The following is a 25793-nucleotide window of genomic DNA, read 5'->3' as shown; positions in this document are numbered from 1 at the left end:
CTAGCTTGTTTGGCCCTCAGTTCACAGTAGCTATCTATAGCCACATAACTTGCTGTACAGTGAACAAACACTTGCCGATTTGGGTCAAACACAGAAACTGAATATCAGTTGGTGTGCCGTGATGTAACTCCGCTTCAGGCCAGTTGTTTCCTTCTGCCAAAACATGGTGTCATGAACCGTTTTCCCGCCTTTCAACCTATTTCAAGTGTGAACGCTGTCACACAAAGCAGTGCTCCAAAAAAGGAAATCAGGTCAAACTGAGAGTAACGGCAGTCACTTCCTTATACAGTATGTGGCATATTTCCTGTTGTCCGTTGGTTTTCTATGGCCTCTTTGTTCAACTGGACATGATGTCATTCTCTTCACTTGAATCACCAGACTCTTTTATACGCCTTTCACTGTCACAGGGAATACTTTGTACTGTGGGAAAATGTACCACAGAGATCATTTGTTAAAGAACCAATCTCACAGGTGGGTAGGTCTGAAGATCCCATCCAGTATTTCCAGTAGTCATTATCCAAATATAAATGATTTATTTCTAAGATGTATGTGTCTAAAGGTTTCTTGCCCTTTTACACTATAATTCATGAACCATTATGTATTCTTATAAACTGGCTCACTGGTCCACAGAGAATACAAAGCTATGTTCAAGTTCTGTGTGTCTCATCAAACACATATTCTTTACACATAGAACAAGTAATGAATGTGTTTACTTATGGTTTACTTCCTCTTAAAGCATTTGAGAAGTTGATTATCTGTTATTTGTTCCATTCAACATTGCTTACATCCATGGTCCCTAGCTAGTCAAAAGTGAATGTTTAACACTAAGTCTGCTGCATCCACTTAATCTGAATCTTTGCACATAAACTTCTCTCAGATGGAGAAGGTGCGCTCTGTGTCCCAAGACCTCCACAGCCGAGTCCCAGACGGCACAGTTGAGAAAGCTGCCACCAGGGCGGCGCTGCAGAGCCTGCTGGAGTACCACGACTCCTTCAGCCTGGAGGTGGAGAGGGAGCAGTCCATCCTGGCCCTGCTGGGGCAACACACCCGCAGCCTCAGAGGAGAGGAGGAGGCCACGGAGAAAAAGACAGAGAACGGACACGAAGAGACACCCTGCCTGCAAGAGATCAGAAGCATGCAGGAGCAATATGACAGGTGAGAGATCCAGTAAAAAACTGGATTAGCCACCTGGTAGGAATTCAAAATATTAGCTTTCTTTTTTTTTAAACTTATGTTTTTATTGAGTTTTCACAACAATAATGACAGAACAACATATTAACCTAAACAACACAAAATAATACACACAAATCAGTTATAAAATAAAGCCCAATAATTACTAGTTGTCTGAAGACCTTCAATATTCACACATACTGTACACAGAAATGAATTTGTCATTCACTTACTCATTGGTGTCAAGCATGTAAATATTCCACTTTTCCCATTTCCTATTGAATGCATTCTCTTGGATTCAAAATATTAGCTTTTTAATAACAATGTTATCAGAAAATGCTCAAAACATTTATGATAAACTCCTGGAAAAATATCTGGAAAGCAGGACAAGATGTTTAACTCGTACTTTATTTTTGATTTATATTTGTAAAAGCAGTCATTAAGATTTAAACCTTTTCTCCCCCGCTGTGTCTTGTCCAGTCTCGTGTGTCGGGTACGAGGCAGCAGGGCTCAGGTACACCAGGAGTTGAGGGAGAGGGAGGAGGTTGAGAAGGAGCTGGGTTTGGTCAAAGGCTGGATCCAAGATACTCGGGGCTTACTGCTGAGTCCCACTTCAGACCTGGACTCACTGCTGCAGGAGCTAGAGGTAGGCTGCTGTTTGTACACCACCACCTTACCCAAATGGACATCTTTTTACACCTTTAACATTCTTAGACCTTTATGGAACAGAGGGCATGAGTGGTAAGTCTTAGGTAATTGTTTGATTTTAGCTCTATTTGTTTTACATAGGGTTCCTACGGTCATTAAAAACCTGGAAAAGTCATGGGAATTCAAAATGCAAATTCCAGGCCCTGTAAAAGTTATGGAAAACAATTTATTTCCCAAAGTTTGGGAAAAGTCATGGAAATGTAACCAAAGTTGCATCGAATACAATTTATATTTTATCTAATCGCCGAAATAGTAATACTATAACGATAATAAATACTGTATCGTTTAGTAATGAAACGTAAAATGGCATTTAACTGTAGAGGTGTTTTGCTGGTGAGAGATTTTTACAATCACGCCCTCTAGTCTACAGTTGCTATAGTGTGTAGGAGCTAGTAAGCCTACTATTTGATTTGTTTTAGATAGGCAGAACCTGTTCCATATGCAGACCTTATTTTCCAGCTTTTTAAAATAAAAATGTTTCAGTGGTACCGCTGAGAAAGAGTAATTTTTTTGGTCATGGAAAATTAGGTAAAGGTCATGGAGAAGTCATGGAAAAGTCATTATTATTTTCCATAAAATCCTTAAAATGAAGATTGCCTGAAGACTCTCTGAAATACTTATAAATTGATTGGTCTATGTATTCAATATATATTGTGTTATGAATTGATAATAACTATACAGTTGTAATTATTATTTTTGGTTTGTTTTCATCTTATATTAAAATAATTCTTGGACTTTTTGTTAGATATGTTAAACAATGATAATGCTTGTCTTTTGAAGCTGTTTAATAAAGATAAAGAATATATATACTGTAACAAAAGAAACTGTGATAAGCAGTCTGTCATGTGATGTTGTTTGCTTTGCAGACCGCACATGGTGAGGTCATCAGCAGGCGACAGAGTGTGGAGCGCATGACAGAGCTGCAGCAGTCCAAATACCAGGACCTGCAGGCCGGGCTGCCCTCTGAGCTCAGCATGCAGCTGGCTGAGGTGGCGCTGGCTCTGGGCTCCGCTGAAGACCAGGTGACCTCTCTCGGCTGGAGTTGAACATTTTATTAAATGTTGTCATTTCATTAACTGATTAGCGCTGTCCGATTGGTTAATAGGTTAATTGTGTGACTGTACTACTTTTCTGTTCTTCTGCAGATTTATTCTTGACCGCTTACCATTATTAAAAGGCGTTTATTTATTTGTGACAGTTAAGTGAAATGTTTGTTTCTCTGCCATCTTTAGGTCCAGGCGAGAGAAAGGGAAGTGCAGCAGACCAGAGATGTGAAAGAAGACTTCAGCTTCAGACTCCAGGACATCGAGGCGAAGCTGAAGTCCATCGCTCTGAAGTTGGAAGACAAGGCTGCCGACCTGGAGGAGGCCAAAGACGAGACCAAAGTAATCAACCTGACAGATTGACTAATTAACAAGCAATTAACCCCTGTTAAATTGGCTATTCATTTTGCAGCTGTTGGGGTTAATGAGTGTATTAGAGTTGGTATGGCATGAACTGAATTCTGCCTTCAAGAGTGACCCACTTCTGAGAGAAGTGTCCCCAATGGGAGTCTAAGCCCCTTCCCTCCTGTTCTCTTTCTTGTTGCCCCAACTTTATTCCTTCTCTTACTATTCCTTCTTTTTTTAACTATTCTGCTTACCAGCACCTACAGTAGTAGTAGTAGCTATTTAATCACTACTTTATTTTAAGCTTGTCAACCCTAAAACGTGTTTTTTGAACACATTTTACAAACAAGATATTATGTGTTTAATTAGGGAGCCTTAGAGATGCTGGTAGGCCGATGTGTTACCTAGGGACACAGCCATTCTACTCCTAATGCTAAACACACCTGCTGCTGACTGTTGATTTGTATTTATCATACAAATATAAGAATGGTATCAATTGTCTTATCTTACATATGACTATAACGTGATTTCTTTGCTCACCTTATTACCATGTCTTTTCCTAAACAGGCTCGTTGTGAAGAGTGTGAATGCTGCGGGCGCTCTCTGGCAGAGCTAGAAGCAGCGGTGCAGGAGTTTGGGGAGCAGAACCCTCTGCTGTGTAAGCAGCTGGGCGATGCTGTGGCCAAACTTTCAGAGGTGCAGCGCAACACAGCGCAGCAGGTCCAGGACAGAGCCAACAGACTGAAGAAGGTGAAGTGTCCATTAGGTTCAGCATGTCATGTAGACCTCGCTAAAGAGAAACAGAGAAAATGTCAAAGAATTGCCTGGTGTTTCTTAGATATCGAGAAAAAACTGGACAAACAGGAAGAAAATCAATTCATTCCAAAAATATAAGAACAAGTGATAGAGGGGACGGACATTTTAAAAAGTCTTATTTGTTGTGGCTATTTAATAAAACCAACAAAACATGGTCTTCAATTCTGATATATAAAACCTTCAGTGGCTGAAATGTGTTTTTCTAAGGATTCATCCACTACAAGTTGTCCTATAATCATCAGAATGTTTTGGCCATTATCGGGTCATTCTCTTTGTTAATAACTTTTTTTTCTGCTTGATTCATTTTGCTATCTTGTATTTCTCTTATGAGCAGGCACAGAGACAGGTTGAGGAATACCACGGTATGAAGACGTTCATTTTGGGCTGGACAAAAAAGGCAGAAGATCTGGTCACCGGCTGTATCATCTGGGGCTCTGCGTCTCAGCTGCAGGAGCAAATTCGAGCTCACCAGGTGAGTCACGCAGCAGGGAGAGGGTCTGAATACTGCTGCAACAGAAATTGGATTCTAATGTTAGTAATATTTACTTTTCCACAAAAATAAACATTATTATTGCCTGTATTAACATACTAAATCTGAAGAGACCAGACAGATTAACAGCTAATTAATTTCTCCCTCTGGATTTCCACCGACATGTCATGTACTGTACAGTGTGTTGGCCGGCCTTAATTAGTATAATTGCTCAGCACAAAAGGCTCCTCTCTTTGACTTGTAATTTATTTTCCTATGGTGACAGGCGTTGCTGCGGGAATGTCGGGGTCTCCATGGTGACTTGGAGGCAATGGGGGAGAGGGAGAGGCAGCTGGGGGAGGTGTTGCAGACGGAGGGGTGGATCCAGCAGGTGAAACAGCTCAGCAGGCGTACAGAGGAGCTGCAGCAACATGCCAAGACCCGCCTCCAGAGTCTGCAGGATGCTGCAAAGGTAAACGAAACACACTTTCAGGAAAACATCACAGGAATCAGATATCAATAATACTTTATCCCTTAACTGTTTATGAAGATTAAAATAAATCCATTACAAGTGTAGCTAATTAAATGTCTTAAATCCAAACAGAAATGTACAGAAATTGAAAAAAATGTGTACCTCGTACTTGTTGTGACAGATCTTATAGATAATAGTGTATGTATATTAAACTAACAAAACATATTTAATACACATTTTTTATGAAAAATACATTGGATTTGTTTATCATTGCCCAAATTTCACAGGCATCACAACTACACATTTTGGTGCTCATCCCTTTGGAGTGGGTCAAATAAACCAGATCTTCAATCCAACAGCGCACCCCTATGGTCATGAGAAATACTACACTATCATTATGGAATGCAACGTTTTATATGTAACCTGTCAGCTGATCTGATCCAAACATCTGGTACCCAGGTGACAGTGTGGTGCTTATGATTGCTAATAACATTTTCTGTTTGGGAATTATTTTACAATTCCTCCTGCAGGTTTGGATTTATTCTGGGTCTTATTTATTTTAGGGATGAAGAGTTTTTTTTCGAAGAGATATTTATTTCAGAGTGGTATCATTTAAATGTATTTTTTGTGGATATAGAGCTACAATTATTAGTAGATTAAAAGAAAAATATTGCCAATTATTTTGATAATCGAAGTCATTTCTTATAAAAAAAATCACATTAACATCAGCAATAATATATATATTTTTTAAATCCAGGTATATATTCTACATAAGCTACATTAAATGTGTACAATACATAGCATTAGCTGCTCCTTTACCCGTATGTGCAGTACTCTAGATTGTGTCTCTCCTCAGGACATGTTGCGTTTGGAGGCGGAGGTGAAGATCCTCCATGCTGCTGTGGACCAGATCCAGATCACACTCGCCTCCCCAGACCTCAACAGGCTCAGCCTCAGAGAGCAGCTCACACAGAGACAGGTAAACACACACACATTTCAAATTTTTAATTATTATGAAAACATAAAGAGAATACTGCAAATGCTTGCCAACAGTTGCAATATGACATCTTCTAACCATCTACAGTTCCTCCTTACTCTCTAACAACCCTTCATTTCTTCATAAAAGCGTCTGTTGGTGGAAATGGAGGGCTTCAAGCAGCAGGTGGCGGCAGTGCAGCAGTGTCAGAGCGCCCTCCGGCTGCCAGAGGAGGCGGTGGCCAGCCTGCCCGTCTGCCGCACAGCTCAGACTCTGCAGCAGGAGGCCAGCCAACTGCAGCACACCACCATCCAGCAGTGCAACATCCTGCAGGTAGAGGGCAGGCCTCCTACTGCAAATGATAGAGAAGTGTTTGTATAACATTTTGCTTTAGACCACCAACGTCTCTGTCAATATACAGACTGTAGAACTGAAATGTGGCAAAGCAAGTGTGTAGTTGGTCATTTGTTGCCCTGTTAGAAGAGTTTTGTATGTGTATCTCTATATTTACTGCTCTGAAATATGCTGCAGTGTCCCAACAGGCCGTCTCAGGAATGTGTGTGTTTTTCTTTAGCCCCCATCACACCAGTATTATCCTCCAATCACTTGGTTCTGGGCTGGTTGTAGTTTTAAGCTCATTGTAGTGAAGATTAGATTAGTGACTATTAGTGGGACAAACACCCACATTTGAACCAAATACACCGAGATTTAAAACAGTAAATCGGTTTGTCTATTCTGATTTAGGATCATAATTGAAATAAACTACTTATTGGGGCTGCAACTAACGATCATTTTCATTATCAATGAATCTGCAGATTACTTCCTAAATCAATCTATTAACTGTTCGTTCTAGGATATTGTCAGAAAACATGAACAGAAGAGGTGTTTAAAATAGCCCATTGTTTTTAAAGCAGTATACTGTATGTCAGATTACTTCTTACTAGGACTTTGTAGATTGTCTTTTTGTGCCTTTCTAATAAATGCCACTCTGGAACATACATGTCAACATACTCAGTGATAGAGACTGTGCTTATAGGAGTTGATATCATTGAGGCTTTGTGACATAGAGAATGAGAGACATTTTGCCTCTAAGATGATATCTGTAGATGACACCTTTGACCTTCCTTCTCTTCAGAAATCAATAATATCTACCTCATGTTATGATTGTTTTACACAAAGGGCATCTTCAAGCTGACCATATTATGTTCCTCTTTCAAAGGAGGCTGTGGTGCAGTACGAGCAGTACGAACAGGAAGTGAAGAACCTCCAGAGATTAATAGAAGAGGCTCACCGCATCATTCAGGACCGGCCCGTCTCCACCAGCAACATTCAGGAACTTCAGGCTCAAATACACCACCATGAGGTCAGAAAGCACACACTTACTCCAGCATTACACCCATATGTGAATACATCATTCCCAGACTATGGACATTTGTTTACTGCTATCACAGCTTTTTTGTGACCTTTTCAAAAAGTTGTTGCAACCTGGCTGCAGGGATTGGACTTTCAGCCAAAAATTGTATTAATGGATTGGTCCACTGATGTTGGGCCATAAAGTCTGGTTTCACATTAAGCACTGCATGTCCTTCACATGTTGAGAGAGCCTTTTCTTTATGGAATCAGCTTTGGTGCGTTGTTATGTTGAAACAGGAAAGGACCTTCCCTAATCTGTGGCAACAGAGTTGGGAGCATGCTATTGTCTAAATAAAAGATCATTGTTTGTTGAAGATTTCCTTTGATGGAAGCCAAGGGCCTAGTCTGCAACAACAAAAACAGCCTCAGAGGGTGCACTTTAACATTTGTTTGTTTCACAGAAATATTCTTTATTTAAATAATGCACAGCTTGTTGTGAAAAAATAACTGTGAGAAAACAGCAAAGCAACATGACTTAAAGAGATGTTGATGACACTGCTTTCTGTTTTAGAGGTCCTACAACATTCTTGCCTCAAAGGGTCTTTCATTTGACATTTAAATCAGAGAATATGCTGATGTCTAAAAATTGCTTTTTAATGAGGCCGACGTCAACATCAAGGAAGTTGAGTCACTGTATAATTCCTGTTCTAACCGTGTTAAACATCTTAAAAAAAAAAAAAGTTGAGGCAGCAGTAAATATACAAGGTGTCAGAGAGAATTTGAGGGCAACCCCTTTGACTGAGTGAGTCAGACTGAACGACTGTAATTTAGTCATTAAGCTAGTATTAAATCATAAGGCATCATTTTCATCCGTTTAGCATCACTTTTATGCTATTTATATGTAATTATCTGTCAATCCCCTATATGAGTTTTCCCCCTAATGTCTTGATTTGAAATGCATACGACGGACAATGAATTGATTTACCTAGAAAACGACCAGAAATGAAAAAAACCTGCTTATGAAACCCCCTTTTTAACTTGGTTTAAGAGCAGTGCTGAGAGAATATTGTGTCAACAAGCCCAGCTAAAGCGCATTCCCCTTTTATCTGATGGTGCATGTAAATATAATCTGCATACATTCCTGTTTGATGCAGTGTAGCTGTTTTTTACCTGTGTTACTTATTTGGTTGCAGTTGTACTTTGCTGAGTAAGTGTATTTGCTCCCCAATGCGGAGAGAGAGATATTGAGAAGGAGGGGGGTGCAGACTGAGAGAGGAAGAGATCTGCAGAGAAACAGATCAAATCTCTCCGGGGAGATTTTTATTTCCCCTGCATTGTTCTGAAAGATCTTTATCTAATTGCAGAACTTGACAGAGTATTCATGAAACTCGTATATTTAGTTGTTACTGCAATATCTCCATTGCTGCAGAGGCACTTGGCATGACAGTGTGTTTATGTCTGAGTTTGAGCTGAGCAGATAGCTGCAACTCCACTGGCCCAGATAGTCACATGACCTGATTATCAGTGCATTGGCCATCTGCGGGACAGGGAGGAGGAGGGGGAGGAAGAGGAGGAGGGGGGTGGGAGGAGGAGCTGGACCCGGACCCGGCCTGCCGGCTCATTCCATAGCTGTAATTTGACACCATCTTTGTCATTCTTCCTGACTTAAACACTCCCTCTCTCCTTACTACTCGCTTTTGTTGAAAGCAATTTGCCCCGGGGATTGGTGGAGGGGGGAAGCGGCATGCAGTGACATCACTTCCTGTTTTCCTCTCGGTTTGTGTATGTGTACAAGAAGGAGGGTCTGAGGGATTTTGAACTATTTCTGCTCGGGTCTGTTTCTCTCTACCAAACATCCTGTCTGTTGGCTTCGCTGCTGCTCTGAGTCACCCGCCTCTGTGGTGCTGTGATTGGCTCAAAGATACAGAGGAGAGAGAGAGAGAGAAACTGGAAAACTAGAGAGGGAGAGAGAGAGGCTGTGCTATTCTCTTGCTTGGCTTACACAAGCCAAAGCGAGAGACCGGGGAGAGAGGAGAGAATGCACACACACCGGCACTACATTCAGCGCTGAACCAACTTCACCTCCCTCCTTTAGCAGGATCCTATTTGACCAGGAACTATTGATCTTGCATTGTGGACTGAGCCACACTCTCCTGACCCTGGGGGTGCCGGTTGTTTTCTGTTTGTTGGGGGATGTTTTGACAGGAGCTAGCCCAGAAGATCCGTGGCTACCAGGAGCAGATCGCCTCGCTCCACTCCAAGTGTAAGATGCTGACAGTAAAAGCCAAACACGCCACCATGCTGCTGACGGTGAACGAGGTGGAGGGCCTGTCGGACGGCGTGGACGAGCTGAGTGATGAGGAGCTGCCCGGCTCAGTGGCAACCACCAACAGCAACGGCAACAAGCAGCTTCCAGCACACCCCTCTGTCGTCATGGTGAGTGGTGCAGCCTTTTATGGACTTATACACAGAGATTCACACATGCACAAACTGCATGGCTGTATCCATTGTGTATATGTATGCATGTGAGGCTTTTATTCCCTCTCTCTTTCTGTACAGACCACTGGTTCTAAACAGGGAACCTCAGGGATCCCTTGGGAGTTTCTAGTGGGCATTTACAGTTCATTTCACAATAATGTAATTAGATTAAAGTCATCCCTAATAAGAGGGTAGCTGCGGATGACAGTTATGATTAAAGGTTTAACTCCAGTACTTAAAGTCACAGCAACAGTGCACCAAGTTTAAAGTATACACTTACAAACTCAACTTAAATTGGGCTACCGGGTGTCATGAGCATCCTTATAAAAAACGTTTCTAAATAGGCCTTTCATCTCTATATTGGTATCCGGTTCCTCTTCCTCGTCTCTTTCTTTCTGTTGGTTTTATTGCACCGAAATAAAAGCTAACCTTCTTTTCCTCACACCTTAAGTGTTACTATTCTGGCTCTGTCTCCTCTTGTGTATTACTGCACTGATTTTCTGCTGTGTCACTTCGCTTTGCTTCGTATTAGCCTGATTCTGTCAGCCTGCTACTACAGTATGTCATCCTCAGCTTCATTGTTTTTTCTTATGTGTGTCCGCCTCACTGCCTCTTCCTCTGTGTCGTTCATTCAGATTTCTTAGCTTCCTTGCTCTGTTACTGCTCTTTGTGTTGTGTTGGTCTCAGCAGGCCAGGAAACAGGATATTACTGTGTGTGTGTGTTTGTGTGTGAGCAGAGTATGATACGTTTGTGTGTATGGCATAAGAGGGTTGCTAGGGCTGCTGTTATCTTTCATTTGTTATTGCTAAGCATTTTAAGTACTGTGTCATTGTCGTCTAAGTTTGGGAGAGTACTTCCCAGGTTCTAACTAATCTCAATATGTGAAACCACTTTGTTTCCCACACATGCTATTGGGCTGATTCTCTTAAGTTGCGTTGCATTGCATCATAAAGCCCGGGAAAAAAGTTTTCCGAGGATCACAAGGTCCCGAGACAGTCGGCCAAGTTGTCTTCAAAAACAGCCAACACATCCCAGTAGGGCTTGGCTCACATTTCTGCTCTGCCTCTCCACTGAAGCATGCAAGCGCACAGACAACTGGGATACTGCTAGGACAGCTGCTGCTGCTGCTGTATGCATTAATCCAGTCTTGGATAACTATGCAATCTTTTAGCTATGCTTTTGGCCTTGATCGTACTCTTAATTTGTCTTGTTTTTAACGTGCTCATACATCAGACTGTATGAGTTGTTCCTTAATGTCTAAATGATCGTTACAAGCCACTGCGTCTTTGATGGAAAGGAAATAACTGTGGTTCTGAAACTGCAACCGTGTGTATGTGTGTGTGTGTGTGTGTGGTGAGAGCGGTGTGTGTACTTACTGGATGATTTTCAACTTCCTGGTAATGGCCATTCCTTTCCCCTGATGTATCCTGTAAAGGTCTGAGTGGCTCATTCATTGCCGGTGAAATCCAGTGTGTGTCCATTTTCTCTCAGAGCAATATAAAATGATGTCTCCTTAATGATATGCTATGGCAAAATCATTACAGTGTTTGATGTCAACAGCAGTAATGAGATCTTACTAGTCTTTTCTCAGTGTTATTTGATTACTCGCTGTCTTTTTAATCCTCAATGTGCTTACTGCCTAACCTGCACTCCCCCATTAATTTTTATTTTCTCTCTTCTTCTCTCTCTTCATTTTACTCTCTCTGTCTCCTCACTCCTTTGATCTGGGCGTTTCCCTCCCGTTTCCTCCTCCTGCTTCTTTTGATGTGTGTGTTTGATGTGGGGTGTGTATGTGGGATCAGATGACAGCAGGTCGCTGCCACACACTCCTCTCCCCTGTGACGGAGGAGTCAGGGGAGGAGGGCACCAACAGCGAGGTCTCCTCTCCCCCTGCCTGCCGCTCCCCCTCCCCAGGGGCTAACGCTGAAACACCTTTTAACCAGGTACTGCAACCTGGTTACCTCCAGAGACCTCCAGCACTGCCTGACCTGCCCAGCCTCCATACCACCACCGTCCAAATTACATACTACCATCCTCCGATTTTACATTTTTTATCTCAATTTATATCATTAGAAACCATCACCTTAAACTTGCCCCCGGATGGGATTATTTTACTGTATTCAAATTCATGTCTGAAGGATGTTGATATTCCCAATGACACTAAGATATTAAAATAAAGCGGCGAGTGAGTTTACATTGTTATTATGATAATTGTAATCTGTTGCCAGAGGCCAGAGTTTGTTTGGTTTCATTTAATATAAGATTGTTTGAATAAATATTGATTATGTGACTTTACGCACTATTCCATACCATCGCCATCGTCTGATTCCCACCATCAAAAATGTCACTTCCCCACCATCACCACGATCAACAGAATGGATGTTTGAAACTGATGGAGAGTTTCTGTGCTGCCCCTGCTTTTTCTGTTTATCAGCATTATGTGTTACTTTGCTGCAGAAAGTTTGTTTATCACCTGCTTTTTTGCTGAGATGAGGAAGTGTCAATGTATTATTCATTTCATTTCTAACCGAGCAAACGTAGCATAAATCGGCTTTTATGTGTAATCTATTATTTAAAATGATGCAGCAGTAAAACAGAAGGGTTGTTGTTGGAGGGACATCAAAGTTCAGAATTTTTTTTTTTTTTAGCTTTTATTGTGAAATGTAAATATAATATGTTTATCTTGAGATGTGTCATGTAAGCTTAACTGAAATCAATAAGGCAGTTGGAAAGTGACTGAAAAGGAGTCCAAACTAATCGGATAGGACCTCAGCCAGGTGCTGCTGAAGTAAAAACATCTCACAAAAAAACGAATTTAACTCACAGGTCATAGATAGTGATACTTCTCTTAGGTTTTGATTGATTTAAAAGAGCTGCCATAACCATTAACCCATGGCATAATGAGTTTAGTTGCCATTTCAGTTAAATCTCAACGTCCTTTAAAGTGTGAACTAGAACAGGTTGAAGATCTATATTAGTTTATCTTGAAGTGAATAGTCTTTTAGCAGGAGGCACAAATGTACAGTACTATATATCATTTGGTCATATTTCCTCTGAATATACTAATTCAAATTTCAATTCAGTATGTTTGAGAGCATAAGGACATTTCAGACCCAGCACATCCTCTCAACCATATATTATACAGCGCTCACACTCACTGTGTTGTTGTGCCACAGGGTCGAGGTGCCTTGAGTCGAGCGCCCCTCCAGGAGCTGTACGACCCGTCAATGGAGACCAGTGCTGCTAACCTGGACGACCTGCAGAGATCCTGGGAAACACTCAAGAACGTGGTACGTCACATCATCAGCTACACTAAATTAGATTAATTCACATGTAAAAAATGACAGAGCTGCCATCGCTATTGTACCAGCGTTCATTTCTTTATTTTTCTTTCCCTCCCCTCTCCCCTACCACAGATCAGTGAGAAGCAGAAGAGTCTGTACGAGGCTCTGGAGCGGCAGCAGCATTATCAGGAGTCCCTCCTGTCCATTTCCACTAAGATGGAGTCCATCGAGGCGGCGCTCAATGAAGGCCTGGACCCTACCAAAACCCCAGAGAGCCAGATGGCTGCACACCAGGTGAGAGAGAGGGGGGACAGAGATGGCTGGAGATGTGGGGTTGTGTGTGATAGAGAAAGAGAAAGGAATAAAGTACAGATAACATTCAAAGTAGTAGTACATGTTGAGTGTCAATTAATAGGCACACAGAAAACCTCTTGTGGGAGGGACAAGTCTGATTTGAGAACACAGAGAATGATTGAGGAGTTTGATATTGCACAAGCCCATGCAATGGTTGCACAAACTTCATAGCACTGTCCTCAGTTGCTATGCCAACTTCAGAGCGACGGCCAATACAGCTCCTTTTTGTAACGCTTCTGTCAGACTATTGGGCAAAACCCTCTGTTACTCCTTTCTCTCGCCATCTATTCAGGCTTTTCTCCCTTTCCTACGACTTCTTTCTCTTCAAATCTTTCTTTATTTCAGAATTCATATCACTTAATTTCACCTATCCCACTTTTTTGTCCAGGCTCTGATGGATGAGATCATGATGCTGCAGGAGGAGATTGGCGAGTTACAGATGTGCTTCTCTGAGGAGCTGGCAGACAGCGACAGTGACGGGGAGCCAGGAGACCAACTGGCTCTGCAGTCTACCCTCACTGTGCTGGGAGAGAGGATGGCCACCATTCGAATGAAGGCTTCTGGGAAACGGCAGCTGCTGGAGGTGCGCACTTTGAGATGATCTTTTAACATCTCCCATATCTGAATGCTGTCATTCTACTTAACATTTAAGTATACTATAGTGTCAGAGCTGTCTCACCTGCAGATTCTTAACATGAGTGTCACCTTCACCCCAACAGGAGAGACTGAGTGAACAGCTGGAGGAGCAGAGACAGGAACAGGCACTGCAGCGGTACCACAGTGAGGCAGAGGAGCTCGACCATTGGCTGCTCAGCACTCGTGCCACTATAAGCTCAGCACTTCAACCGCTGAACGAGGACTTGGACATGGAGGAGCAGCTCATCGACTGTCAGGTAAGAACTACTTTTTTGCTTTATTTAAAAGCTGGGCTGAAGCACGGAACGTTTTTGAGCTTGATGTTCATGGATGACAATGTTGCTGACAGTAGATGGTTTGATGTGTCCTTAAAAGCTGAAACAATCCACAGAACCAACAGTGAGTTAAAACGCAGAATAAGAGACTTATTTTTTCCAATTAAGTTAAGGACTTTTTTAGGGATAGTTGTTGGTTTTTTGTCATTCTGCCATACCAGAAATGTATGAGAGAGGACTCTGACCTTAAACACAGTTGAGCTTTTTTGACTTCATGTGCTCCTTTAAATCAATATGTGTGACATGCAGCAATCGTCCTAAAGCTGTAATTGAACACATGATGATGCAGTTATTTGGCACGTGGCAGGAATTCTGTTAGTATTAAGTCATATGGGATATGGGTTTGACCCTGTGATGACCCTCATCACTTGACCTCAAACATTCCTCCACAAGCCCGAGTGTGGTTTCCCTACTCATTATGTTTCTACGGTAACATCTCCTTTATCTGTGGGGTAATTAGCATCCATTGCTGATGGTAGCAGTTGTCACTAATCCAACTGTGTGTCCTTTTAAGGGTTTTTCAGTGACGGTGTGTAACTTGTGCAGTGTAATTAGAAACGCTTTTTGTAAACAGTGCCACTGCTTTTCATTACCTCATTTCCTTTCCTGTTTTTATCTCTAACAATGGTTTCTTAGTGTATTTACCTTGACTTTTATTTCACTGAAGTATCCATTTGAAGCTAGTTAGTCTTCGACTGAATCAACAAACAAATGCGCTGATTTGGCAGCTTAACTTTTCAATTCCAAAACTGATGTAAATACATGTTCAAATATTCAAGCTATGATGCACAATAATTGGCTTCTCAGCATTAATAATGTTAGTTCTGTTACTCAGTCATAGGAAGCGTGTGTGTGTGTGTGTGTGTGTGTGTGTGTGTGTGTGTGTGTGTGTGTGTGTGTGTGTGTGTGTGTGTGTGTGTGTGTGTGTGTGTGTGTGTGTGTGTGTGTGTGTGTGTGTGTGTGTGTGTGTGTGTGTGTGTGTGTGTGTGTGTGTGTGTGTGTGTGTGTGTGTGTGTGTGTGTGTGTGTGTGTGTGTGTGTGGAGCAGCTTCGAGACAGTAAGCTGATTAAAGCTCACATATGGCCCCTGCGGAGTTCAGGTCTAAAGGTCTGGCTCCATGCGGGCTCTCATCTCCAGGGGGTTTAAACTGTATGCAACGTAGATTATTACAGTATCGACCCTAGAGAAAGGGCACGATGTGAGAAAGGATATGAGGTTGGTGAGATGAAGCGGGCATAAAGGCAAGAGAAAGGGAAGAAATTGAAGTGGAGCAACTCAGGCAAATAGGGAGCAGTGAAAATCAAGAAATAAACAGAGGGAAAAGGCGATATAAAGGCATACTTAACGTCTGTTAATGTCCAAATGAATCAGTTCTCTGTGTTACAATAGTTGTTTTTATTCTTTTATAGCCTCAGTTTGGTGCGACCAATTCTGATTTGGGTTTATTTCAAAATGTACACAGTTCTGGAAAATCCCTACACTGTAAGCGGCTCAGTACCCACTTAAGCGTAGCCTCTCACGGCTCAGCGCTTAATCAAATACTTTACGAGTCTGAACTTTCAGCCCAACATTGTCTCAACCTTTATACTAAACTCCACCTTGTGATGGAGCTGTGTCAATCCAAACAAAAACATTTAAGGTTTTACAAGTGCTTAGGCAAGGCAAGTTTATTTATATAGCACCTTTCAACACAAGGCAATTCAAGGTTCTTTACAAAAATGAAAGACATTCAGACAAAGGCATTTCAAAACAGTCATTAAAAAGAAAAGATAAAGGCTTAGGCCCAAGGAGAGGAATTTGAGCTACAATAAAGAGCCTTTTTGTGGTGAGAAAGTGTAGAGACAACAGGTTCCACACTTTCCCAGTGATCCACACAGCGGCAGCTCTGGGTAGAAGCACAAGAGTTGTATGTTTCTCTGTAGTCAGGAACAAATCTCTGTGGTGAATTACCTCCTCATCTCTGCCAAGGGCCCTTGTAACCTCGTGTGAAAGAGGAGGATTAGGGTTGAATCTGCCCTTCTGCCATACACCAGTTTACAGAGAGCCTGGACGTATGAAGGGAGGGTCTTTTTTTCTTTTGCTTCTCTGATTAGAAAATGTAAGAGAAGGGTTAGTAGAATAGGTCTAAAAAGAAGAGAAACAGAGTAAGATTAAAAAAGAATATGAGAACTGATGAAAAACATATTGTATCCTTAAACATTTGAGGCAAGGAGAGGCAGAAATAAAAAGCATGCAACTGAAATATGCTGCATGTTATGTTAGTGGAAGCCTCTAAACCACAGAAATTACTGTAACATTTTACCTTCTCATCTAAAAATATAATAAAAAATAACATCGCCCTTTGGTTCTTCTGGTTGCAATTTGTGGTGAAGGCTTTCAGATAATCATTGCTTCTTTTTATTGGGCCACAAGCAAAAAGGTTTAGGAACCAATGATTCCACCTTCCAAGAAAAACTTTAATGCTGAAAAACATTTGCTAACACATCTTGATGCCGAGATAATACTTTTTGTAAAGCTCTGTGAAATAAAGTCATAGCAGTGATAGATACATTTGGCATGTAGAACCTGTAGAAGATAATAACTGCTGCTTTATTATGTATGCATAAGATGTTATGATGTTTATTATGAGAGACTCTCTAGGAAAGTTAATGTAAAGGATTTTGAGCTTTTGAACAGTTTAGCTTGATTCTCAACTATAACTCTTGCCTTTCCAGAATATGCTGTTTGAGATCGAGCAGAAGGTGTCGTATCTCTCCGAGCTGTCCATCCACAGCGAGAGCTTGCTGTTAGAGGGCCGGGCTGAGACCAAGGGAGAGGCGGAGCAACTCGCTTTCAAGCTGCGCTCCCTCAAAGACAGCCTGATGGAGCTGCAGCAGATGTTGCAGGACAAACAACTTGGCATACAGGTGAGCTCAGAGGTCACGTGAGGTCGTCCGTCCTCTCCTTTTTCAAAACCTACATTCTCTTCCCCTCCACATTCCCACACATTTTTCCTTCCTCTGTGTCATTATTGTTCTGCTGGATGCATTATGGGATGCTGTCTAACTGTATCAATGGTAGTATTGTACAAGTACTAAAGGTCATGTCATACTCCTTCATAAAAGTCCACTGTATTCCACTACGGAACAACAAGAGCCTGTGTGTCCCACAATGGGCCTCAAACAACAGACAAAAGGATGCTACCTCATCACATGCTTACACTAATGTACTGCAGCAGGTGTGTTTCTGATGACTCAACAGTTTGGCTTTGTCCCTTTATGTCTTCTTCAATCTCCACATTTTAACTGAAAATGGGCCCTTGCTGCTGGCTTCCCTTAATGTGATAATATAACAATGTGTAATTGTAGAAAATAATGAAATTAATTAAAGTCCCCCTATAAGACATAGGATCACTTTCACTTTAACTTCTTTTTTTAAATATAGGACTTAATGACATTTATTTTAAATATAGATTTATTCTAGAAGTGTTGAAATCTCAGTTTTAGTACAGTTAAGTGAACTTACATCAAGAAATTGATTACTTAATCTATGCACATACGGTATGGACCAAACTTAGCAGGAAACTTAATCGCCTCTTCCCCAGAGAGAAAATCTGATTCCCTGTTCTCTTCTCTCCTGTTAAAGTGTTTGAGCATTTAATCAAATTCTGAAGTTTCCTGTTTTTTCTCCCAGGGTTCATTGCAGGAGCAGGAGGATAGTGAGCCAGACTCATCTCTGTCTCAGAGTCCCAATGTTCAGGAATGGCTTTCCCAGGCTAGAACAACACGCACACAGCAGCATCACAACAACCTTCTTCGACAGAGGGTAAGAGGAAGATGAACTTTAGTTTAGTTTTTATATTTAATAAACCTGAGCTGAGTCTATTTTAAGCACTGTACAAATCAATTTGGTTTAATAAGATTTTTTAGATTCATCTGATACAACTGAGATTTTGTGGCCTTCTAGGAGCTGCAGCAGCAAGTAGCTGAGCAGAGGAGGCTGCTGCAGTCTGTAGCCAGCGCTGGAGAGGAGTTACTCAGCCAACAGACCACACCCAATGGGGACAGGTACTTCACTTCTGTCTATTCAGGTTTCTGTGATTTGATGTGATTTGTTTATTATAGCCATATGTTCCTATCTGGGAGAGTTATTATATGAATGAATAGTGTGTTAAATCTGTCAAATAAACAAACGTGTTTAAAAAACATCGACAGTCCGGGACCAGATAAAAGTATCTTATACAACCCACCTCTCTTCCTCCCACAGTGAGATGTCCATCCCAGGAGGAGTGTTGTTGGAGTCTGAGACTTTGTCTCCTCTGGAGCAGATGAGGCAGCGCTGGGAAAACCTGAACAAAGACCAGAGCACGAAGCTGCAGCTCTCCCTCAACTCCCTGGAACAGGACCAGCTTAGCCCGGTACACATGCCACGCCTCATGGATTATGATGTGTTTCAATAAAAGTTTACTGCCATGTAATTTTACACTTTTATTGTGATTTTTCCCTCTTGTTCTCAGGTGCTCCACCGGTCCCGTCTGTCCAGCCCCAGCGTCGTGTTCAGAGGTGTTTGTGCCAGCCAGGACTCTCGCTCTCCCAGAGCTTTGTTCGAGGCCTGCAGTCAGACTCTGGAAATAATCGCCCTTGAGGTAAGGCACATATTTCTTCCTTATGATAACTTCTCATTACTTATGTTCCCCAGTGAAAATGTTTTATGTGAAAAATATTCTTACTGAAAGCTTTTAATGCACTGAGATAATATTTTGTCTTCTTCATTACAGACGGCAGATGGTGACAGGAAACGTAAATCTTCTTCTGGAGAAACAACAGTCCAGCAGGATCTGTATGCTGCAGTTTCAGCAGCCTCCTCCTGGTTAGATGCTGCGGAGAATCAGCTGCTCTCTGGTCCTGTGCTGCTGTCTGAAGATACATCGACACAACTCACAAACCTAGAGGTATTAAATTACATGTTGCTACCCTGGCTGCACCAGAAATACAACATAAACTTCACTAATCAACAGACAACACGATCAAAATGCTACTAGATGGAAAAGAATCACCTCATAACGGACCTCTGCTCTTGTGTCTAGGGTCTGAATAAACAGCTAAAGGAGATGACCGGGGAAGTGAACCAGTGCAGAGAACTTCTGGGCGGAGGAGCAGGTCGGCTCTGTGGAGGAGAGGAGCAAGACCTGATGGAGGACACACTGGAGGGCCTGCAGGAGAGGATGGGGCTGCTGGACGCCACTCTGGACCAGCACTGTGACTCCATGAGGGACAGGCTGCAGGAACACTCAACCTATCAGGTACATAACAAGAACCACCAGTCTGATTTTGATGAAACTTAGAGTATGGAGCATGTTTTTCTTAAAGTTAAACTGCCTCTCGCTTGGTCTGAGCTACGGTCTTTTCTGTTGTCCTTGCCAGAATGAACTGAGGATGCTGTTCACAGCTCTGAGTGAGAGTAAACACCAGCTGCTTCAGAAGATGGCTGGAACTGTGGACAGACCTGCATCCAAACAGATAGAGGTATGATAAAGACGAAGGGCAGATACATAAAAGATAAAACATATAGGGACAGTATTGGAATTGGCAATAGCCTCTCAATGGACATTTTCATTAAATGTGTTGCATCTTTTGTAGACATTATCAGAGGTGGATGATAGCCTGAGGGAGTTTGAGCAGAGAGTGACGGAGATGAAGACAAGGGCAGAGGGACTACAATCTGACCAAATCGCTCACCAAGAACTTCTCAAACTACAGGTAATATCTCCTTCCTAAGGACCTTATTTCTGTTTCTCTTGTGGTCATTACCTCCAAGAACTTTAATACTTCATGACTGACATGTTGATATATATTTGTAGGATGGCTATGAGGAGCTGGTGCTGATGGTGGGCTCCAGACGTAGCAGCCTGAACCACGGCTTGTCTCTCAAGGCTCAGTATGAAGCTGCACTCCATGACCTCACAGACCTGGTGGACACCGCCCAGGACAAGATGGCTGCCGACCAGAAGATGACAGTGGCTTCTGTTATCGAAGTCCAGATTTTGCTGGACAAACACAAAGTAAAGACAATGAGTAAAATGGATACTGTTTTTCACTGAATTGATTGTTGTTGATTAAGAGAACCATTTATTTAACGTTCTAACAATTATGTTTTTCCTTAAATCCAGGACTTTTTCCAGGGTCTGGAATGCCATATGATCCTCACTCAGACGTTCTACGGTAAAGTGTCCGGTCTCGTGGCTCAACGGGAAAGCCAGGCCATGGAGGAGATAATGGCCTTAGCCCACAGTGTGCTCAAACAGGCCCACAGGAGGGGAGTGGAGCTGGAGGGCATACTAGAGGTGAGGAAAAGTTACTTATAAAATAATAGAAGTTAGCAACAGTACAACTTAGTTAAATGAAACAACATGCAGAATGAATTAAGTAAACTCTTTTCTTTCTCCTCTGTTTGGCAGTCATGGACCAGGCTTGTGGAAGACTACCAGGCTCTGTGTAGACAGCTGGAGGCGGTGGAGTGTAGCATACCCACTATAGGTCTAGTGGAGGAGACGGAGGAAAGACTTGTTGAAAGGATCGCTCTCTTCCAGGTAAATATCTTTATACGAACTAAAGTATATTTTTATGATTGAGAAAAAGATGTGGATGAAGACAGCACCAACGTCGTTAAACACTTATTGTGACTACATCAACCTACAATATATTTTACGAAAATATAAAACAAAAAATATACAAAAATGTGTCTTTATCTTAGTTGACCAAAAGAGGAGTACAAATACTGTTTTATAGGCTGTTTTTTTTTCATTGCAGCATTTCTATCTAAATAAATCTATTTAAAAAAACTAACAAGACTAATACGGCAGGACTTGCACTAAATTAAAGTGGACCTATCATGCTATATTTGAATAACCATACCTACATAAGACATATTTATACTTTTTATTTTTCAAAATACCAAACAGATCATGCATTTTAGCCATTCCTCATTTCGCTCAATTTAACACTGTCTTTGCATGGGCTGATTCTGTGAGAACAGCACCATCTACAGGCCTGGCATATGTACTACAGCATCTCCAGCGCTTTCAAACAGCAATGTCCGTGGCTGTCTCCTGATTGGTGGAGTTGGCCCAATAGCCGTAATGCCACTTCTGTGACGTCATAGAAGTGTTCAAATCTGGATCAGTCTGTATCAGATCCGTTGCAGCCCCTTTTTAAGAGATTTGGGTATGGAGGAAAATAGAGAGGGTTGTGTTTTCTGACACTTGGTGAGTTCCCTGACACACCGGGGACACATATTCATGTACAAAAGACGTACAAAAGTGCATTTTGCATGATAGGTCACCTTTAAGCAAATGGGCTTACAAGATGAACACTTATAAAATTGAATTGATAATTAATCAGTTATCCTTCTCCTATCTTAGCGCCTAAAGGCCAGCCTGACGGAGCATCAGCCCCAGCTGTACCAGTTCCTGGAGGAGGGCAGACGGCTTCTCCTCTCTGTTGGCTGCTCAGACCTGGAGAACCAGCTGACCCAGCTGGGAGACCACTGGCTCTCCTCGACAACCAAGGTCAACAAGGAGCTGCACCGCCTTGATTCCACGCTGAAGCACTGGAGCAGGTCAGCTTCTAACAATAGTCTGTGCTATTTGCCAGTGTGCCAAGAATAAAATCAATTATGTAGCTATGTGAGTCAGCAATCCTGTTGGTGATACCAAGAGGCAGAATACAGACATAAATATACCTTTAATCTTTTAGAAGCTGTCGGTACTGAAATATAATTCCTCTGTATGAATGTCAGGTACCAGAGTGAGTCGGCACAGTTGAGCCACTGGTTGCGGTCTGCTCTGGACCAGCTGGAGTTCTGGACGACTCAGTCCGTCACCGTGCCTCAGGAGCTGGAGACCGTTAGAGACCACCTCTACGCCTTTCTGGTTAGTTTGGTTATCACACAAGCATCCAAAATGTACCACACAACTAACAATAGCATTTATCGTATTCATTAACACATGGCTGGATTCCAACTTATCTCGCTGTCGTTATTCTGACAGGAGTTTTCCAAAGAGGTGGATGCCAAGTCGTCCTTGCGCTCCTCTGTGCTGAGTACAGGCAACCAGCTCCTGCGATTGAAGAGAGTCGACACAGCTGGTCTCAGGACGATGCTCGGCCAAATCGACACTCAGTGGGCTGAGCTGCTGACTCGTATCCCAGTAGTACAAGAGAAGCTACACCAGGTCTGAGAACAGCAGCTGTTACACTTAAATGGTTGACTATTGTCGCACAACTTGCTTCTCAAGGGGTTTTGTCCTAGCAGAGGAAACTTCTTTAACCCCTCTGCTTTCGTCCCTTAGTTGCAGATGGAGAAGTTGGCATCCCGGCATGCCATCACAGAGCTGATGAGCTGGATCTCTCTCATGGAGAACATCATACAGGAGGACAAGGACAGAATAATGGCCGCTGTAGGCTCAGAAGTGGTCCAGGACTTTTTGCAGAAGTATAAGGTAGAATACAGTTTTTTCTCTTTACCCCAAAAGGGCTCCCAAGTTGTACCTCTCAGGTCAAGCTGCCAAAGAACTTCACATATTATAAGTCAAGAGTGTATTAAGTCAAGAGTGTATTAAGTCAAGAGTGTATTAAGTCAAGGAGTGTATTAACAGACCCTTTTATTCCCTCCTCCTCATGTCTCATTTGTATTTCAGGGTTTCCGCATAGATCTGACCTGTAAGCAGTTGACCGTGGACTTTGTAAACCAGTCGGTGCTGCAGATCAGCAGCCAGGATGTGGAGGGGAAGCGCAGCGACAAAACAGACTTCGCTGAGAAGCTGGGAGCTATGAACAGACGGTGGCAAATTCTACAAGGGCTCATCGCTGAAAAGGTCATTTCAGTCTGTGTGAAATTAGACCTGACTGTTTCCGTCTGAAATTTTTCGTATGCTGTTGAGTTTTCAACTTGTTTTAAATTCTGTTTTTATTTTAGATTCAGCTTTTAGAAGGAGTTTTGGAAGGTTGGTTGGAGCATGAAAATGGAGTTCAGGCCTTGAAAACCTGGCTCACTGTACAGGAGGAGAAACTGAAGAAGAGACACAGGATAGAGGATGTAGCATCGGTGCAGACTGCACTTAAAGACTGTCAGGTACACATACAGTACATCAAGCACTGCTCTCAATGCCTAACACACTTTTGTAGAATGTCTATATTTATAAAAATACAATTTATTTATTTCAGGAGTTGGAAGAATTGGTGAAGGAAAAAGAGAAGGATCTAGAGAAAGCAGAAGAAAGAGGAAATGCTCTTATACAGGATAAGAAAGAAACAGCATGCTCTGTTGTCAAAGAGACCCTCAAAGGTCTGACCCAATCCTGGGCTCATTTGGACCACAAGGTTTGCTTTTTGGATCACTTACCCTCCCTGCCTACACTTTCCTATTGAACCCCTTAAGACACTTACAAGGTTTTGTATACCTTCCTTTTCTCATCAGATAAGTCGGATGAAGGTGAGCCTGCGGTCGTTACTGGAGCAGTGGACGCTATACCGCCGAGCTTCGGAGGAGATAAATGGTTACCTGATGGAGGGGAGGTACTCTGTGTCCAGGCTGCGCCTCCTTAACGGGTCTCTGGAGGCGGTGCAGCAGCAGATGGAGGGTCTGGAGGTAAGGAGTTTACTAAAAAGATTGTAGATGGAGCATAAAGTCATGCGTAAGATATGTGTCTGCACTGTGTTTCAGATAAAAATGTTTTAAGCAAATGTAACAAACATTAAAGATGAAATTGACTTTTGTTGGGTGTCTCTTTTTAAAGAACATGCAGGAGGAGATGGATAAACAGGAGAGCAGCCTGAGGAAATTTGGCTCGGTAACACACCAGCTACTCACACAGTGCCACCCCTCTGTGGCTGAAACACTCAACACAGCGCTCCGAGACTTCAACATTAGGTACGGGTCACACAAATACATCCTTGAGTGACTTTACAGGAAATTGAAGCAACATCTGAGCTGAGGTCTATTTGTTTCGCCTCCTCTGTTTTAGGTGGAACAGTCTCCTGGAGCAGATCTCAGAGCAGCTGAGGAGCAGTAAGGCTCTGCTGGGGTTGTGGCAGCGCTACAGGTCATCATGTGGTCAGTGTGTGACGGCAGTGCAGAAACAGGAAGCACGTGCCGACCGTCTGCTGAAGAGCGCCACCGACAGTGAGATCACAGAGGAGGAGAGCAGTGCCTGGATAATGGACTGCGATGTGAGTAGAGATAGGACAGTGTAACAAAGCAGTCCACTATGTGGTTATGTTCAAAATTGAAAGTACTTTGAAAATGTTGAAAGCACTTTCATAGTGATCATTATATGTATGATGCAGTAGCATGAGGATTTGGTGTTCACATGTTTACTAAATTGGAATTCATTCTCAATCTGAGACCTAATACTAGAACCTATTACATTCGGTGGAAGTGGTAGTGTTTATTTGATAAACAATATTTGTTATGATCGGTATTACATTTACTGATACAGTCATGTAAAGTGAATCTAGTACACAGTGTTTACTACATACTGATTGGGTATGTAGTATGCAGTATGTAGTAACCTAGTATGCCATTTGAAACGCATCATATGATTATTTAAAAAATGTTTTGACAGCATCCTTTCTAAGACTTTGTGAATAAGCTCTGGAACGGCTTGTCAGTCCACTGTGAGGATCCACAAAGCCTCGCTCCCCTCTGCAGAATACCAAATGGCACCCTGCCCTTTTGTCTGCCTGAATGTAGATTCACAGCACAATTTAACAAAGGCCTTTTGAAAAAGCGACTGCAAAGGGAAAGACAGGCCGCTGATTTACACCACAGGGGTCTCCCGGTGTCACGCTGGGCTTATAGGGCCATGCTGGTCGATGTCTGAAGACGCAGACGGCACATTTTGGATGACGACTGTTGCTAGACACTGTGTGGTTCTACACTGTTTCTTTTTTTTAATCCAAAAAATACAACAAATTCTCTTTAATTTTAGTAATTTTGGATGTGGAGGGTTCCCTTCAGGTGTTTAAGAGGAACTGCCTTTTCTGGTTCTAACCTGCTTCTCTCTGCTGACATACCTGTTGTAGGCGTGCATCGCGGACCAAGCCTCCGTGCATCAGTCCCTCCGGCAGCTGCAGGCTTTAGGGGAGCAGCTGAAGGTCCAAGTTGACGCCTCGTCCTCAGCAGCCTTACAGTCCGACCATCTGTCACTCACACATCGCCTAGCAACACTTGAGCACGCCCTTAACAGGCAGCAGGAAGTACTGCAGGTAGGATAGTGGGGATTTGTGGGCATGGAGCGAATGAAAAACATATCTCTGTTCCCGATACACAACCTCAATATATCAGTAAGGTACGCCATTCTAACTGTGTCTGTCTT

The 25793-nt window shown here is 42.4% G+C and overlaps 1 protein-coding gene across 7 annotated transcripts in view; it reads left to right on the top strand.

Annotated features, from left to right (window-relative positions):
* The window catches only part of syne1a (spectrin repeat containing, nuclear envelope 1a), a 130729-nt gene that overhangs the window by 83378 nt on the left and 21558 nt on the right, over positions 1–25793 (top strand). For 6 of the 7 annotated variants that reach the window (XM_079643232.1, XM_079643226.1, XM_079643230.1 and 3 more), the window contains 39 exons: positions 878–1155; positions 1651–1816; positions 2745–2900; positions 3111–3263; positions 3834–4016; positions 4417–4554; positions 4838–5023; positions 5880–6002; positions 6150–6332; positions 7219–7362; positions 9558–9788; positions 11634–11774; positions 13008–13121; positions 13248–13409; positions 13858–14052; positions 14189–14362; positions 17155–17346; positions 18113–18244; positions 18386–18486; positions 18686–18836; positions 18936–19064; positions 19197–19370; positions 19506–19721; positions 19843–19944; positions 20059–20178; positions 20280–20480; positions 20589–20762; positions 20877–21008; positions 21840–22036; positions 22217–22349; positions 22467–22649; positions 22767–22916; positions 23115–23291; positions 23393–23548; positions 23641–23796; positions 23894–24064; positions 24213–24346; positions 24441–24645; positions 25501–25683. In XM_079643232.1, coding sequence (XP_079499358.1) covers positions 878–1155; positions 1651–1816; positions 2745–2900; positions 3111–3263; positions 3834–4016; positions 4417–4554; positions 4838–5023; positions 5880–6002; positions 6150–6332; positions 7219–7362; positions 9558–9788; positions 11634–11774; positions 13008–13121; positions 13248–13409; positions 13858–14052; positions 14189–14362; positions 17155–17346; positions 18113–18244; positions 18386–18486; positions 18686–18836; positions 18936–19064; positions 19197–19370; positions 19506–19721; positions 19843–19944; positions 20059–20178; positions 20280–20480; positions 20589–20762; positions 20877–21008; positions 21840–22036; positions 22217–22349; positions 22467–22649; positions 22767–22916; positions 23115–23291; positions 23393–23548; positions 23641–23796; positions 23894–24064; positions 24213–24346; positions 24441–24645; positions 25501–25683 — 6396 coding nt within the window. The remainder of the gene's footprint in view (positions 1–877; positions 1156–1650; positions 1817–2744; positions 2901–3110; positions 3264–3833; positions 4017–4416; positions 4555–4837; positions 5024–5879; positions 6003–6149; positions 6333–7218; positions 7363–9557; positions 9789–11633; positions 11775–13007; positions 13122–13247; positions 13410–13857; positions 14053–14188; positions 14363–17154; positions 17347–18112; positions 18245–18385; positions 18487–18685; positions 18837–18935; positions 19065–19196; positions 19371–19505; positions 19722–19842; positions 19945–20058; positions 20179–20279; positions 20481–20588; positions 20763–20876; positions 21009–21839; positions 22037–22216; positions 22350–22466; positions 22650–22766; positions 22917–23114; positions 23292–23392; positions 23549–23640; positions 23797–23893; positions 24065–24212; positions 24347–24440; positions 24646–25500; positions 25684–25793) is intronic. The other variant, XM_079643231.1, reaches the window with a different exon arrangement.

The sequence above is a fragment of the Notothenia rossii genome (assembly GCF_949606895.1).
Source record: "Notothenia rossii genome assembly, chromosome: 8".
Classification (NCBI taxonomy): Eukaryota; Metazoa; Chordata; class Actinopteri; order Perciformes; family Nototheniidae; genus Notothenia; species Notothenia rossii.
This window is presented reverse-complemented; position numbering and strand designations above follow the sequence as displayed.